Below are 15,273 nucleotides of genomic sequence, written 5' to 3' on the forward strand. Positions count from 1 at the left end.
TGGGGAAGAGAGGGACAGAGCCACTCCGGCAGGTGGTGGAGGGAGAGGCGTATTTGGTGCCTCCATTATGAGGCATTCAATCATCTTAATTTCATAATGAAGATAGGCACGGCAAAGCAGGAAAATTCCTAAAAATTGTCAGCTGGTTGATGGCATCGCTGTCTAAATGTGTCTCGGAAGAGAGAGATGCGGCGGAGAGTAATTTCCTGTGCTTCATTACTGCCAGGGGGTATTATGAGTCAGGTAAGAGGTGAGTGTAAATCACGTGTGCGCCGAGCATAATGAAGGGGCTTGAAAACAGCTGCGCTATGATAAACAGCGTAGCTTTGTTAACGCGTTACGGAACCCTCCACACAACTTTGTTGTCGCGCCAACACACAAGCTTCTGTCCTGCGTCAAGGTCAGCATAACCTCAGGCATTCTGTCCGGAGTGTAAATAGATTTATTTTAAGGCAAACGGCAGTCTCTCCCTGGGGCCACTGCCTTTAGGGACCACCGTGCACACTCGGGGAGAGGGGAGCTGTGGGGCAGGCGTCCCGAGACGCGCCCGGGAGCGAGCCCCACTCAGGAGTGAACTCGGAAATCCTTGTGGACCCACGGAACCCACTAAGCCAGTTCTGGAATGAGTCCTTCAGAAGGAGAGTGTTGTCTAGGAGCCGCGTGCCTGGCGTGTGTCTGTTAAGCACCAACTGCGTACACAATATCTGGACGTGTCCTCTGGGTACAGTCCCACCCCAGTTTCTAAGTGTGTGTGGTGCTGGTGGGCAGGTCTTGGATGTTCTGATGGAAAGTGAGTCCAGTGGAGTCGAGGGCCAATGCTGAGCCAGCCCTTGGGCACAGCTTGCCCAGCTGTCACCATCTGCTTCCCACCTCAGCACCCCCAGCCTGGTCTGCCGTACGTGCCGCCCCTTCCCGTGGTGGCGCTGGGATCCCAGAGAGGGAGCGGCTGCCGTGGAAGGTGCTGGCTCAGAGCATAAGGCTGGGCTCACGGTGCTCGGCGGAAGCTGCCTTCGGTCGGTCCATTGTTTCTTAGTGAAGAAAATCACTACCCTGCTCTGTCCGCCCTTCCCCTCCCGGCCTCGGTTTATTACAGCCATCGGGACATTTAGATTATCCCGTATTAGTGGCAATTTGTTCTTTGGGATAGTCTAATTAATCTTAGTTTTAATAAAATGAATATTCAAATGATTGTGTACCAAGTTACATGAAATCATAAAAATAAAACAGATCAGTATTTCTAAGCTGATGCACAGAGCGAAGTGAATTTGCTGCCGTCCTAGCATTGAATAACTCCTGCGTCCTCCTCTCGGACGGTCTACAGCGCAGAGGCGGGGAGAGCCCGCGCCGTGCTCCTGTCCCGTGCGTGCCGTCCCCAGAAGGTGACTCCGTGACGAGGTATTTGGGCTTCCGTCCCGCAGGGGGTGCGGCGCTCATCCACGTTGTCCTGGCGGGATCCAGTGACCTTTCTGAGCTCCCGTCGTCAGCTGTCCCTGCTAGAGACACACACGTCAAAGCTATACCTTTTGCTCTTCAGCTCCCTGGCGGGAGCCCCTGAGGGTCCCCATGGCTGTGAGGAGAAGGAGCTGAGTTAATCCTGGCCGGAGGCCCCTTCCGGGCCAAGAACTAGGAAGCGTGGCCACCTTCCATCCGACGGTCCGGGGTCAGTGACCTGGAGGGATCGTCAGTCATGGGGTGCAGGGCTCCGAGCAGCCCCGTCGGGTCGTCACGGGCTGCACCCACAACTGTGGGCTCGACCCCAAGACCCTGAGTCCACCCAGCGTTACACAAGATAACAATCCAGAAGTGGGGCTCTAGGGCTGTGGATGGACACTTGGTCATTTCCACAGTCACCACAGCTGCTAAGTGTCCGTATAAGGAGAAAAATGCCCCCGGCTGTGATGTCCCTCCTCCGGGAAAGCTCAGCACGTGAAGACACAAGGCCCGTCACCGACTGGCTGAGAGGACGTCACCGACTTGCTGAGAGGACGTCACCGACTTGCTGAAAGGACGTCCTCGCTGCTGGGACCGGAGTGTCCGGGCTCTTGGGGGCCAGGAAGGGAGCCGGGACCTGGACTCCAGACGCCGAGCCCCGCGGTCCTCCTGCCTGCCCGCCGCAGACCCCAGACTCGCCTCCGAGAATGTCGCCCTCGCGCACTGCGTGCCTGAAGTTACTGCTCTGATCAAACAGTCAGTTTTGCAGAAATAATTACCAGTTGGTAGATATATCGCCCGAAGGATTTCCACCGGAGCTGAAATCATTTGCTAAGTAGACATAATAAACTAATGATTGTTTATTTTTTGAGTATGTGCCTCAGCACGGAGAAGGGGGCAGCTGGCGTTCATCAGCGGGGGTTTCCTTCCCTGCAGAAGCCCCACCGGCCGTCCCATGGCTCACGCGTCCCCCGCTGCCGTCCTGGACACCTGCGGCTCTGCGGCTCTGCGGCTCCCACACAGACGAGGCGAGCGCGGCCTTCCGGGAAGATGCCCGAATCTTCTCCACAACCTGCTGCTGGTTCGAATCCCCAGCTTGGGGTTTGGCGATGTCCTGACGCCAGAGCAGCCCTGGGAGGCCGAGCGTCCCTCTGCGGGGGAGCCAGAGGCCAGAGGCCAGGGCTGCGGCCTCTCCAGCACCGCCTGTCCTCCGCAGTGGCTGAGGGCCTCCTCCAGGCGGAGAGCACAGCCGGGGTGGGGGGCAGGAGCCCCTGGAGCCAGGACAGACGGCGCCATCCAAAGCTGGAGCCTGCGCCAATGCTCGGTGTTTCTGGAGTCCCTGACTGCCCCACTGTCCCCGTCCCCATGGCCACTGGCCTTCCTCTTGTTTCCTCATTGAATCTAGAGAAAAGCAAACCAACCGCTGGCTTTGGAAGGGTCCGATAGGCGTGTGCGCGTGAGCACAGCCCCACCGCCAGAGCCTGCCCGCCCTCCGGGGTCACCGAGGCCGTGGAGGTGAAACAGGCCAGCGTGGGGGCCGGGACACGGGTCCCCTATGGGCTTGGCGAGCAGAGGAGGAAGGCCTCCAGCCGCGGCCGTCCACCCGGCGTCTCAGACGGGAGGCAGCCCACGTCCGGACAGTGGGGCGCCAGCACCAGCCTTGCGCAGGGTTCGAGTCAGACACACCTGACCCTGGAGTTCGGCCCTGAGGCTCCAGGGCCCTTATGAGGTGCAGGAAACTGCACTGAGCCCCACGGTCTCTGGCCGCAGAAGACGGTAGACGCTCTCCTTCGCAGGGCTGCTGGAGGGATCACTCAGAATAAAACATGCAAACGGAGCTCTTTTGCAAGGAGGTAGACGATGGGAGCCGTGATAAGACACGGCCTGGGGCAAGGCTCCCCAGTGGCTGGCCCGCACTCTCTCCTCAGCCGGTCTTCAGGGGAAGCTCACGGTTAGTTACGGTTTTGCTTAAAACATTGATTTTTTATAAGTGATCCTTATGGGGCAGCATTCCTGGCTTATCACTTAGCTGGCTTAGCAGGTTTTTTTGGCTGGACCTCTTATCTCACTGTTTATTTACTCAGCTAAGGGATTCTCTGCGGTCCTTGGGGGAAAGCAAGCTATGATAATTATTATCAGTCGACACAATTTATTGAGTGCCTGCTCATCGTGCAAGACTTGGCTCCAGAGCGGCCCCTCGGGGGAGCAGGTGGCGTCCCCGGGCTCTCGCCGGCTCTGTGCACCTGCTGGCTGGCGTCCGCAGGCAGCGCCTCTCTGTTTGCACTGGTGTCTCCTTTCATGTCGTCTCCAGTCCCAAGCTGGGCACGGTTTGGCAGGTAGCTGGGGAAATGCCTGGCCAAGGTGTGTGGGGAAGGAAACAGAGAGGGACGCGTGAGGTAGCCAATAGCTTCCTTCCCAAGCTGGGCTCCCTGAATTTTATTACCGTGCGCTCATCTGTAGTACGGCCCCCGAAGGGCATTCTGGTCATCTGCACACTCGCACAGGTGCGTCGGGGCTCATGTGTGCTCTTGGTGTGCAGGGGCCTGGGTGCGAGCTTCTGCTCCCACACCGGGCTCCGGGTTGGGATGTCAGCATAGGGCCCCCGCTGCGGCCTGGATCCTGGCGGAAACCTTGCCGCAAGAAGACCAGGACACCTTCCATCTCGTCCAACAGTTAGGAGCCTCCTTTTGTGGCTGTTCGGGAACGTCCCGACTTTACCCATGTTCAGTTGGTTTTGTGAACTGACGGGGGAGCATTGCCTTTTTGTATGTAACCAAATGAATTCAAGCAGGTTAAAAACTATCTTTCCAGGCTTTTTTTTTTTTTTTTAATAGGTAGATAAGGTATACTTATCTGTTTTCCTTTGCAGCTGACTCATTATTTTCTCCTGGTTTTATTGAGCAGTAATTGACGTTCGTTACTGCATAAGCATAAGGTGGGTGGCACGTTGGCTGGATTTACGTCCCTTCTGAAACAGTCTCTACGGTCGGTCCGGCTGGCATCCACCTACTCGTATAGAGATGATACGGAGTAAAGAAAGAACGAAAAGATGTTTTTCTTGGTGTGATGAGAACACTCAGGATTTTTTCTTTTAACCACGTTCCTCTGCATCCCTGGGCAGCGTCCGCCGCAGGTGTCCTGCTGTCAGTGACATTCTCAGCACCGTCTTTACACCTGGATGTGTTCCCCTTGATGCCTCCGTCCCCTTCCCCCACCTCCCCCTCCTCACAGCCCCTCTGCCTCTGGGAGCCACAGGGCTGATGTCTTGCTATGAGTTGGGAGTTTTATTTTTATCGTATTTTTTTTTCTTTTAAGATTCCACATATTGGCGAAATCACACGGCGTTTGTCTTTCTCTGACCTACCTCACTTAGACTAATGCCTTCGGAGCCCGCCCGTGTTGTCAGAGACGGTACGACTTCCTGAGCTCCAGACCTGAGAGCCGTCCCTATGTTCACACACACGTTCTTCATCCGTTCATCCATCGAGGGACACGGTGGTCTCCACGACTTGGCAGTTGTGACTCGGGCCGTGTGCCTGTGAGTGTAGACTCTTGAGTTAGTGTTTTCATTCCCTGCGGATGTGTTCCTGGGAGCAGAACTGCTGGGCCGCGTGCTCGGCTGCAGCTGACGACTGGGTGGGCCTTCCGAGCTGCGCACCGCGGCTGCACCCGTCTTAGCCGCCCACGAGGGCTCCGTGCCCTCCACATCCTCGCCAGCATCTGTCGTCTCATCTTTGGGGTGACGGCCCTTCTCACAGGTGTGGGGCGACCCCTCAGCTTGGTTTTGATTTGCATTTCTCCGGTGAGGAGTGGAGAGGAGCACCGGTTTACCCGCCTGTTGGTCTTTCCCACAGCTTCTGTGGAGAAACTTCTACTGAGGTCCCTTGTCCATTTGTAGATTGGATTATTGGTGTTTTTTCTATTGAGCTGTGGGTGTTCTTTATGTATTGTGGATATTAACCCTTCATGGGATACGTGGTGCGCACATACCCGTTTCTCCCATCCTGCGGGTTCCTTTCCAGCTCCTGATGGTTTCCCTCATTGTGGAACCGGCCGGATGCGGCCCTGCTCGTCAGTGTTGTTCTCGTTGCCGAGGCTGTAGGTACAATTTCAAAAAAAAGTCATCACCACAACCCACGTCAGGGACCTTTGTTCCCAGGTCGTCTCCTAGTGTCATCGTTTCAGGTCTTACGTTTCAGTCTTTAATCCATTTTGAGTTAATTTCTGTGAGTGGCATTAGACGAGGGTCCGGTTTCATTCTTCCAGTTATCCCAGGGCCGCTTAAGACTGTCTTTTCTCCATGAGTGCTCTTAGCTCCCTTGTGAAGCATTACTTGGCCATATATGGTTGCATTTATTTCTGGGCTCTTGATTCTGTTCTGTGGCCCGATTTGTCTGTTTCGGTGCCAGTACCGCACTGTGTTGTGATTATATCTTCATAGTAGAGTTGAGATCAGCAAGTGACATATTATTTTTGACAACAAACTCGCATGATAATAAACGCGTCCCTATACGTCCGTCTATGAAACACGCTTGCCCTGGCTTCTGCTTCTTTTAAAACACCAGTAATGACTTTGTCATTCGTTTCTAAAAGGACATCCTCAGTTTGAACAGTAGGTCGGGGCCATTAGACAAATCCAACAGGCAGCATGTCACTGAGGTCATGGAACGTGGTGGTGTGTCTCCCCAGTGGGTCTGTCTCTAAACAGCGCAGACTGATGGCTGCACCCCAGTGAACACGCCCTCGGAGAGATCGTATGAATGTGCGGATCCTGAGGGAGAGAAGCTGGGCTTAATAAGAAATTGTAGAGGGCTCTAATGGTGTGTTGGCTTTCACAAAATTACCTCATTAAACTGACACAGGCACACCCCAAAATACTCACACTGCTTTGACCCTGAATGTCTGTCCCAGAGCAACAAATGCAGAAACGAATGTTTTTGCAAACCGTTGTTTACATCATGTTTATTTATAAGAGGAGGCAGCACCTGTTATGGCGGGGGATTGTAGTGAATGCGGCAAATTTGTGTGGCAGCTGAATTGCCTGGAGCGCCGGGCGCCGGTTAATAATTGGACCGGGTAAGCCATTTAATGATCAGGGAAGAGCTTATCCCATAACATCTCCAAAAAAGAGCTGTTCCTGCAGTCTGATGGGGACACCAGGGCAGCCACACCATGCCCCCAGGAAACTGGGGTTTGATGCATGACAAAAGATGAGCCGTGTTTGGCTGGGGGGTCCACAGGGACATTTGTACACACTGATTCACTCCATTCTATGAGTTTTCTATAGTAGGTTTTTATTATCAAGTAAGATAATGTATTTAGAACAGTGGGGCTTTTTTTCTGACCACGAATGTGTATGTGACAGCAAGGACGGGCTCCTACACACCTGTCAGAACGGCCAGACTCCAAACGCTGACCCCAAATGCTGGCAAGGACGAGGAGTGGCAGGAGCACTCGTTCCCGGCTGCTGGGGATACAACATGGTACAGCCACTTGGAGAGACAGTCTGGCGCTTTCTTACAAAGCTAAATGTTGTCTCACCATATGATCCAGCAGGCACATTCCTCCGTGTTTACCCAAACAGAGAACTTGCGTCCAAACAAAAACATGCACGCACATCTTTATAGCTGTTTTATTCATAATTGCAAAAACTTGGAAGCAAGCAGGATATCCTTCAGTAGCTGAGTGCATAAGTGAACGGTGGCCCCTCCAGATGACGGAATGTTACTCGGTGATAAAAGGAAAGGACCTATCTTGCCATGAAAAGACAGAGACTTCAGTCACACATTGCTAAGTGGAAGAAGGCTTCCAGAAGTCTGGAAAGTCTACATAATGTCTGATTCCAATTATACGACATCCCGGAAAAGGGCAAACTGTAGAGACAATAAAAAGGTCTGTGGTTGTGGGGGTGCGGCTGTGGGCGCGGGGGATGAACAGGCAGGACACACGATTTTAGGACAGCGATGCTCTTCCGTATTCTGTGTTCTGTTCTATGACGGGAATGCATGACAGTCTGGCTTCGGCAAAGATCAAAAATGCACAACACAACCACAAACATTGCTGTCTGCCCGGGGCTTCGGTTAGCAACAATGTATCAGTTTCGGGTCATCAGTCGTAACAGGTCCTCCGCTAGCACTGATGCGGGGCTGTAAGCATGGTGGGGTGGGTGGGAGGGTAGGGGTGTGGCAGAGTATGTGCCGACTCTCTGTACTTTCTGCTCCACTTTTCTGTACACTTGAACTGACTCTATAAAAATTAAGTTACATTTTTAAAATTTGTATATGCCCATCAAAGGGAATTTGAATACTGTGGAAAGACAAGCAAAGACAGACTGATAGGATCTGGCTGAGTGTAGCGAGGACCCAGCTGGCCCCCTTCCTGTCTGTCGCTAGCAAAGCAGGCAGGGTGCTACTTGAGATGAGGGCAGAGCTTCCCCACCCCTGCACCCCACCCCCTCCTGGCAGCTGCATGCCTCTGTGTACCTGCAAGGCACGGTCGTCCCCCTTTCCCCCCACGCACACTGCCTCACCCTGCCCCTCCACTGCACCTCCCTGATCTCCTTGTGGCTTCTGGAATACACTGGGCTGGCGCCTGCCTCAGACCCTTTGCACTTCCCCACCCCTCCCCGGCCAGCTCTTCCGCTCTCGCCTCCTGCAGGCTGTCGACTGTGACTTCTCCTCCCAGGGCAGACCTTCCTGACAACCCCATGTAAAAATGAAGCCCACCTACCAATCCCCAGTCCTTTTTCTTCCTTGCTTTACTTTTCTGCATTGTGTCCATCGACCTATAACACAAAGCAAATAAACAAGGGAAGTATCTACCATGTGTCTTCCCGCCTTGGGAGGTGTGGTCCCTGGAGGAAGGCCTTCCCTCTGCGCGGGTCACTGCTCTGTCCCTCAGCTGGACCGTGGTGGGCATCTAGTCAACCAAATAAAGCATTGTTGACTGAATGGCTATGTGGCCATTTCTATTTGTGGCTATTTCTATTTCTGTAGAAATAGAAATGATTTTGCAATTTGCTTTATTTTCTGAGCACACCGTGAGCTGCCCGCTATGGCACTGGGTGTTCTTCCTTGTGTGGTTCTACTGGCTGCTCAGCGTCTCGCTGGCTGGACGCACCATTGTTAGTACGAGCATCCGCCCTTTGCTGCTTTTTCCAGTCTCTCGGCACAAACCTTTATCTGAAGGCATTGGGCATGTGGGCGAATTCTAGGAAGGGAAACATTAGATCAAAAGTTGTAAACTATATTAACATTTTTAAAACACATTTCCAGATTGCTTTCCAGAGCTTGCACCATCCGCGTGAGCCGGCAGTTACAGACTATTTCTTAGAAGCCGCAATTATTTAGGAGCCGAAGAGTCTTTTTAAATAACAACTTTACAGAAAAGGCAGAGACAGAAGCAAAGTTTCAAGTGTTTCCAGTTCTGCCAGGAAAGACCAGCTGAACTGCAGCCTTGGGGCCCGGCTCCTCGCAAGGGGCTGCCCAGGCTGATGTGGCATCGAGGTTCTCCCTGCAGGGACCGGGCAGGTGGCAGCTGCGTCCTCAGGGATCAGCTGAGCCTCCTGGGCTCTGGAGAACCCTCTCCGCCCCGACCCAGGCTGCCTTCTCCTCTGAGCCCACCTCCCAGCTTTCTGGGCTCCTGTCTTGCCCTCCCCCTCCGTCGCTGCTCCAAGGAACGGCGTGCCTGTCAGCGCCATCCCTGGTTACACAGCTACCACGTGTCCCCCGCAGCCAGGGGCTAAGGCACGCGTGTCCCCCGCTAATTAAGCCTTGTGACTCACCGAATGTCACATAGCGGTGTGCATGTGCTCTGCACAATCAGCGTTTGGACAGATTGAGAACTCAGCCTGTGTATTTCTGGGATATTGGCACACGGCATGGGTTTCCAAGAAATGGGTTAGTGCTGCCCTTGTTTTCTGGGTGAGGATATGCTGCATCGTGGAACGGCGCCTCCCCGGTGGACACCGGGCATTCCCGTGCTGACCTCCCTGTCCTCTTCGCAGGTGGTTGTCACAGCAGCCTGAAGCCTGTTGGCAGCACCCCCGGCATTGCCATCACCGCCACGGCTGCCATGGTGTCCGTGGACCCAGAGGGACTTGGGGGCCCGTCCCCCTCCAGCGTGCAGCCCTGCCACTTCCTGACCTTGGCACCCATCAAGATACCCCTGAGGACCGCCCCCTTCTCCGGTAAGCACAGAGCCTGGGCTCTCAAAGCCTGGAGCTGGGTCGGAGCTCACCACGCGGGGAACAGGGCAGGCGCCGGCCCGCCTCTGGCTCTGTGCCTGGGTTCCCGTGCCGAGGGGCTCCCTGGGGGAGACAGGCTGTGCGGGTTACCCGGGTTCTGCTCCTCTTCACGCTCCTCAACCCCACTGAAGATGGTCTTGCTAAGTCGGACTGGGTGTTTTCTGCCATGAAACCAAGTTTGAAGTTTCTATTCAGAGAAGTGAGGCTTCCCTTCGCTAAGTTTTGAGCGGGGGGTAATGGAGTCAGTGAGAGAATCAAGGTCCCAGAGACGTGTGGTTTCCCCATGTGGAGCTCGGGAGGAAGCAAAGGCAGCGCGCCAGGAAAGAGCTGAGCATCTAAGTTCGTAAAGCACAAAAAAGTGCAATGCTGGGACTCACTAAGTCACCACCCATCCCCGGGCTTGCTGGCTGGCTCGTTCTGAACACGAGGCAGGGACCTCGGGCAGCCCCAGACGCGTGGCTGACTGTGAGGGGCGTGGGTGGCCACAGAGGTCCTCGGCTTCCTTCATGCACGCGTGCGCTCTTCTGGGAGGCCTCCGGGACGGACGTGGGGCTGGCAGATACTTTGGAGCCCGAGGGGCGCCGTGATGCGTGTTTGGGGGCTCAGCAGAGGGGGGGCCCTCGGTCCTGCACTGGTTGCCACTCTGTTGTCCGTGTGTGTGTTCACAGCTGTAGGTGTGTGTATGTTAATGGTGACCGCACACCATGTGTCCAAGCCACCCATGAAAGTGAGCTTAGGTCCTTCCCTGAAGTGTAGCAAGAGCAACGTCGACTTGGAATGAGCCTTCGGTAGGTGCTCACACCCGGAGAGTGGTAGGTTTGCTTGTGATGACCGGAATGGAAGTTCCGTGGGTTCTAGTATGAATCAGATGCTAGAATCCTAATGTTACCATTGATGTCCTCAATCGCTAGGTTATCAGTAACAGGAAATCTCACCAGATTGTGAGACACGTGCGCACCCATCCAAGTTCATGGGAGAAAGAGGGATAACGCAGTTTTGTTCTTTTCCTGTTTTCGTTTGCTGACATTGTTCCTGGAAAATCAGATGCGGTCTTTGGCGTCCGTATTTCTCTACTGGCTTGATAAATGAGTTGGCCAGTAGAACATTGTATTCTCAAGAACAAAATCTTATTTCTATTTCAAGCTGTTAGTGAACACGCATTTAGGGTGTGATGGGGAAATGAATAAAACACATGAATAATCTCTCGTGTGCAACATAATTTACAGCTGCGTCAAGATTTCCGTTAAAATCCATCAGTCCATTGGCATTTATTAAGGATGACTTACTGTTTTCTGAGAAAATTAATCTTAGAGGGAACCCAAGCCCATGTACCCCAGGGGTGGCTTCACTTTCCATGCCTCGTATGATTTATAAAGTGACATAATAATTAGGTGTCTCTCTGTGTTTGCATTTTATAAGGTGCTATAATCAAATTTGCTGTAATGTGCGTTCAGTTAGAGGACGAGTGTGTCAACGTGATCGGTCTTGTAGGTAACCACTGTAATGTGCCATCGGGAAGAAGGAAAGGGGGGTACTCCAGGGGCAGCTTCTAGAATGGCCTCTATGGTGATGATTCGAAAACTGAGCACTGCAGCAGAGGGACCCGGTGGCAATTGAAATAAAGGAGGGGGGCGGTGCCTGGTCCAGACACAAGACCCCAGCCTGGGGGCAGCCTCCGTCCAAGCTCTGTGCCCACGTCTGGCACCAGCAGTGTCTGTGGTCCGACCTGGAGTGTCCCTGCTAAGTGGGTCCTTTGGGAGGTCGGGCCACCTTGCAGTCTGCCCCTGGCCGTGTCCGCTGGACATCAGCAGAACACATCTGGGTGAGACTGGCCATGCCTGTGATGAGCCATTTCCAGAATTTCCTTGAGAACTTTCTGAGAACCATGGCTCGGAGGAGCCCGAGCCGACGGTCTGTCCCTCAGAGCTCATGAGAACTGCGGTCAGTGGCTCCATAGAACGAGACTCATTGAGGTCAAGGAGTTGCGAGGGCGACGAGTGTTCTCGATGCTGGGGAATTCCTGCCACTCCGCAAAGCAGGCACCTGAGGTGGGCTGGGCGGGGAGGAGGGCTTGGTGGGGCTGAGACAGAACCGTGTCCCCGCGAAGCCGATGTCACAGACCAAGAAAAACGCACCTGTCTGTGAAGTGTGCTCCATACTGAAATCGATTCTACAAAAGCCTGTGAATTTTAATTTATCTACGGGTGAATAATATTGTTTTTACTCAGAGAATTCACAAATTCGGTGAAGGATCTAGACTCACTTATTTATGCCCCTGCTTGGTCCTGAGAGCCCGCGAGGCTTCGAGACCCTGTGGGGAGCAACTCTCTGCTTCTCACCCGGGGCAGATGGCTGGCGACGGCGGAAGGCATTTTTTTGGTTGTCATAAGTTGGGGGGTTTACTGGATCGGTGGGCAGAGGCCGGGGAGACAGCCACACACCCCACAACGCCCAGGACGGCCCCCACGATGAGGAATCATGTGGCTCAAGATGTTAGTAGTGCTTCTGTCGAGATTGTAGATTCTAGAATCTAGATTCTAGAACTCCCCTTAGCAAGGTGTGGAAACCTGTGCTGGTGCGTAGATCAGCTCACTGGGGAGCGTCAGCGATCCAGTAGCAGAAGGACCCATCATGGGAAAGATCAGCTGGGAGAGTTACACTTAGTTATATGCCTTTAGCCTGATTTAACATTTCGAATAGGACCCTGTATTTGAAGAACCCCGCGAGCTCGTCTACGCCTGTCGTGAATTGGGCTCTTCCCTCCAGAGCGCTGCGGGCACACGGGAAGCCGATCCTTGCTGTCCTCTTCCCTGGGGCCGCGCAGGCCATGGGCCTCTCTCTGTCCCCTTCCCTGGCCTGTGGGTCCCGTGTGGTGGGGCTGTGTCTGCCCGTCCTCCCCCAGGCTGCACCGGGCCCCAGGCCGTGCTCCTTCCCTCTGCTTCCTTCGGCATTTCCCAGAGGGCCCATCTCCGTCCTGCACGACCGGTTCTGTCCTTCACATCATCTCTGCCTCTGCCAGTGTTTGTCACACTCCTGCTCCTGAATCAGGGGTGATGTAGACGGGAGGGAAGGCAGAGCGGGGGCGGGGCCTGGAGATGCCGTGTCCCCGCCCTGTGCCGGCAGCCTGGGCCACCACCTGAGGGCCTGTGGTCGCGGCTGGAGCTCTAGCAGAGTCTTTCCTCCTGTGCGCTGTCCTCCTGTCCGCTCTGTCCTCTGTCTTCCTGTCCTTCTGTCCTCCTGTGCGCTGTCCTCCTGTCCACTCTGTCCTCTGTCCTCCTGTCCTCCTGTCCACTCGGTCCTCCTGTCCTCCTGTCCTCCTGTCCGCGGGCTTGCACGCTGACGCAGCCGCCCCGTTCAATGTCAGAGCTCAGGTGGAAGAAGGGAGCGTTCGGAGAAAGACGATCTTGAATCGCAGTTACTTCCTAGTTTCTAAGGAGACGGGAGCTTTTGGGGGGAGCCTGCGGGGCACAGTGGAGGACAGCTCTGCGGGCCACCAGGGCTCACCCCTGCCGGCCTGCCTGTCCCCTCGGTCCCCCGCCCCCTGGGGGTCACCATGCCGCAGGGCTCTGGCGCTGCCTGGAGCTGAGGAAGTAAAGGAAGGGATTCTCGTTTTTTTAAGACTGATGGTAGCTCGTTTTAAAACTTGGCCCACATTTTGCAAGCATTCAAGTGAAAAAGGTAAAATATGAGTGATCGTTACGGCCGCTCATAGAGCGGCTGGCGGTCGAACACAACTATTAAAAAGTACCATCTGTCTCGGAAGCCATTTACCACCTGTTCTTTTGCTTCCAGAACTATCGAATGGTTTAAATTTCGCATTTTGTCCTGCCGCCGAACAGCTGGGAAGTGACTCCTCTCGTTTCTGTCGGGAGGGCGCATCCAGGCCCCATCACAAGCCGGGGAAGGCCCCACACCGGGGCCTGCCACGCGGCCCTCCGCGCCGGCCCTCGTTAGCGAAGCCCGCACCTGCCAGCACGGGTTCGCCTCAGTACGCCGGCCGCGGGGGAGGAAGGCTCTTCTCTTTCCATCCAGGAATTACTTCCTCCTCCACTGTAATAAAAAATGTCACCAGGCATAGTCACACTTTAGAGATTTTCAGAGACAAAAATGCTCCGAACAGAGAAATCGCTGGCGCACCCAAGTGTCGGCTTCCGTGAGGCACAGGGGTCCCTAACGTGGGGATGGCGCTGTTTTCCCAGAAGTACTGGGTTCACACAGACACAAGGGCTCTGTGTACCGTGAGCGCCGGTGAAGGGCCAAGCTGCCGGTCGCCGGGTCGGCCTCACTGCCTAGAGACGGGTGCAGGTCTCCCTAAATGGAGACCCCAAAGCGGGGACCCAGAGGGGCTGCCGGGATCGGCTCCCACGGTGAGTCCTCCCTGAGAGCGAGCGCACCTGCTGTCGAGCGTGCCTCTAGGGAAGGCCCCCTCGGACCGTCTCCTCGCTGGCCTGCTCCCTTCCCGCCGCCCGTCTTCGGCTCCCGGAGCCGCCTGCACCCCCAGCTGCAATTCACTCCTCCTTGAAAAGAAACGTCGGAAACCCGCCGCACGCATGAGAGCACGTGTGTGTTTGTGCCAGTGTAGAGAACGCCAGCACCGTAGAACCCCGAACGCTGCCGCTGGGCCCGAGAACGAGGACGTCCCCGCGCCCCCCGTGCCCCTGGGAGCCTCGACTCCTGACTACCCCCTGGGGGTACTCACTGTCCCGAACGTGTGCCAGTTGCTGCTTCGCTGGGTTCTGGAAGACTCTTACCATGTACGTACCGTCTCCAAACAATGCGCCGTGTGATCGAGGCTTTTCTGAATTTTACCGAGGTATCATAATCCACGCACTCTTCTGTGATGTCCTTTTCTGCTCTGGGTGACGGTTTTGTTGTTGTTTGTTTCTTTATGCCGTCCCCCGGGGGCTGGGAGTTCTAGAGCCATCACGTGCCCTCGGTAAGGCCTGCGTTCGTCAGCGGGAATCGATGCTGCGCGTCCCGTGTTCTGCTGCTGCCGGGCGTCTGGGCTGTTTCCTAAAATGCCAAGCATGGTGGTCCCTCCTGCTGGCGTGCCGGGGGGCGTGTGTGCACAGGACCCTACAGTGTCCCAGACGGCTTCTTTCCAGTACCCCAAACCCTCTGCTCGCCGGTAACTCACCCAGCCTTTTCTCCCAGGCCCGAGTCTCCCTTGAGCGCCATGGTGATGGGTCTGGCTTCCCACTGGGCACTGCTCTTTCTGATGGACGTGTCTCCAACGGCACTTTCCTTTAAAGGGAGTGTTGGTTCCCAGCCCGCCCTCCTGCTCACAAAAGCAGAACACGAGGACGGTTCTCCTGCAGCCTGCTGGGTAAACCCCGCTCTTCCCGAGGACCTGCCCTCAGTCTGCCTGGAAGGGGGCCAGCCTTGGCCCCCTGGCTTTCACCCTCCTGACACTGGCCCCCAAGTCCACCTTCCCCATCCAGGCCAGCACCACCGGCAGACTCTGGCTGCTGCATGCCGTCTCTCTGCTCCCACCGTGCCCTTTCATATAAGCCGTCTTCCACACGGGGCGTGGGTCACTGCTGGTCTCCAGGCACTGGGAGCAAACCCCAAGCTTCTACCCAGAGGCCCTGGGACCC

At 55.2% G+C, this 15,273-nt stretch overlaps 1 protein-coding gene across 1 annotated transcript in view; it reads left to right on the top strand.

The window, feature by feature from the left end:
- Positions 1-15,273, top strand: part of TCERG1L (transcription elongation regulator 1 like) — a gene marked incomplete at both ends in the record, with an annotated part of 181,615 nt that overhangs the window by 33,091 nt on the left and 133,251 nt on the right. Inside the window, one exon of the mRNA XM_080823032.1 lies at positions 9,437-9,619. Coding sequence (XP_080679158.1) covers positions 9,437-9,619 — 183 coding nt within the window. The remainder of the gene's footprint in view (positions 1-9,436; positions 9,620-15,273) is intronic.

This window comes from Martes martes (genome assembly GCF_963455335.1).
Source record: "Martes martes genome assembly, chromosome: 14".
NCBI classification, from domain to species: domain Eukaryota; kingdom Metazoa; phylum Chordata; class Mammalia; order Carnivora; family Mustelidae; genus Martes; species Martes martes.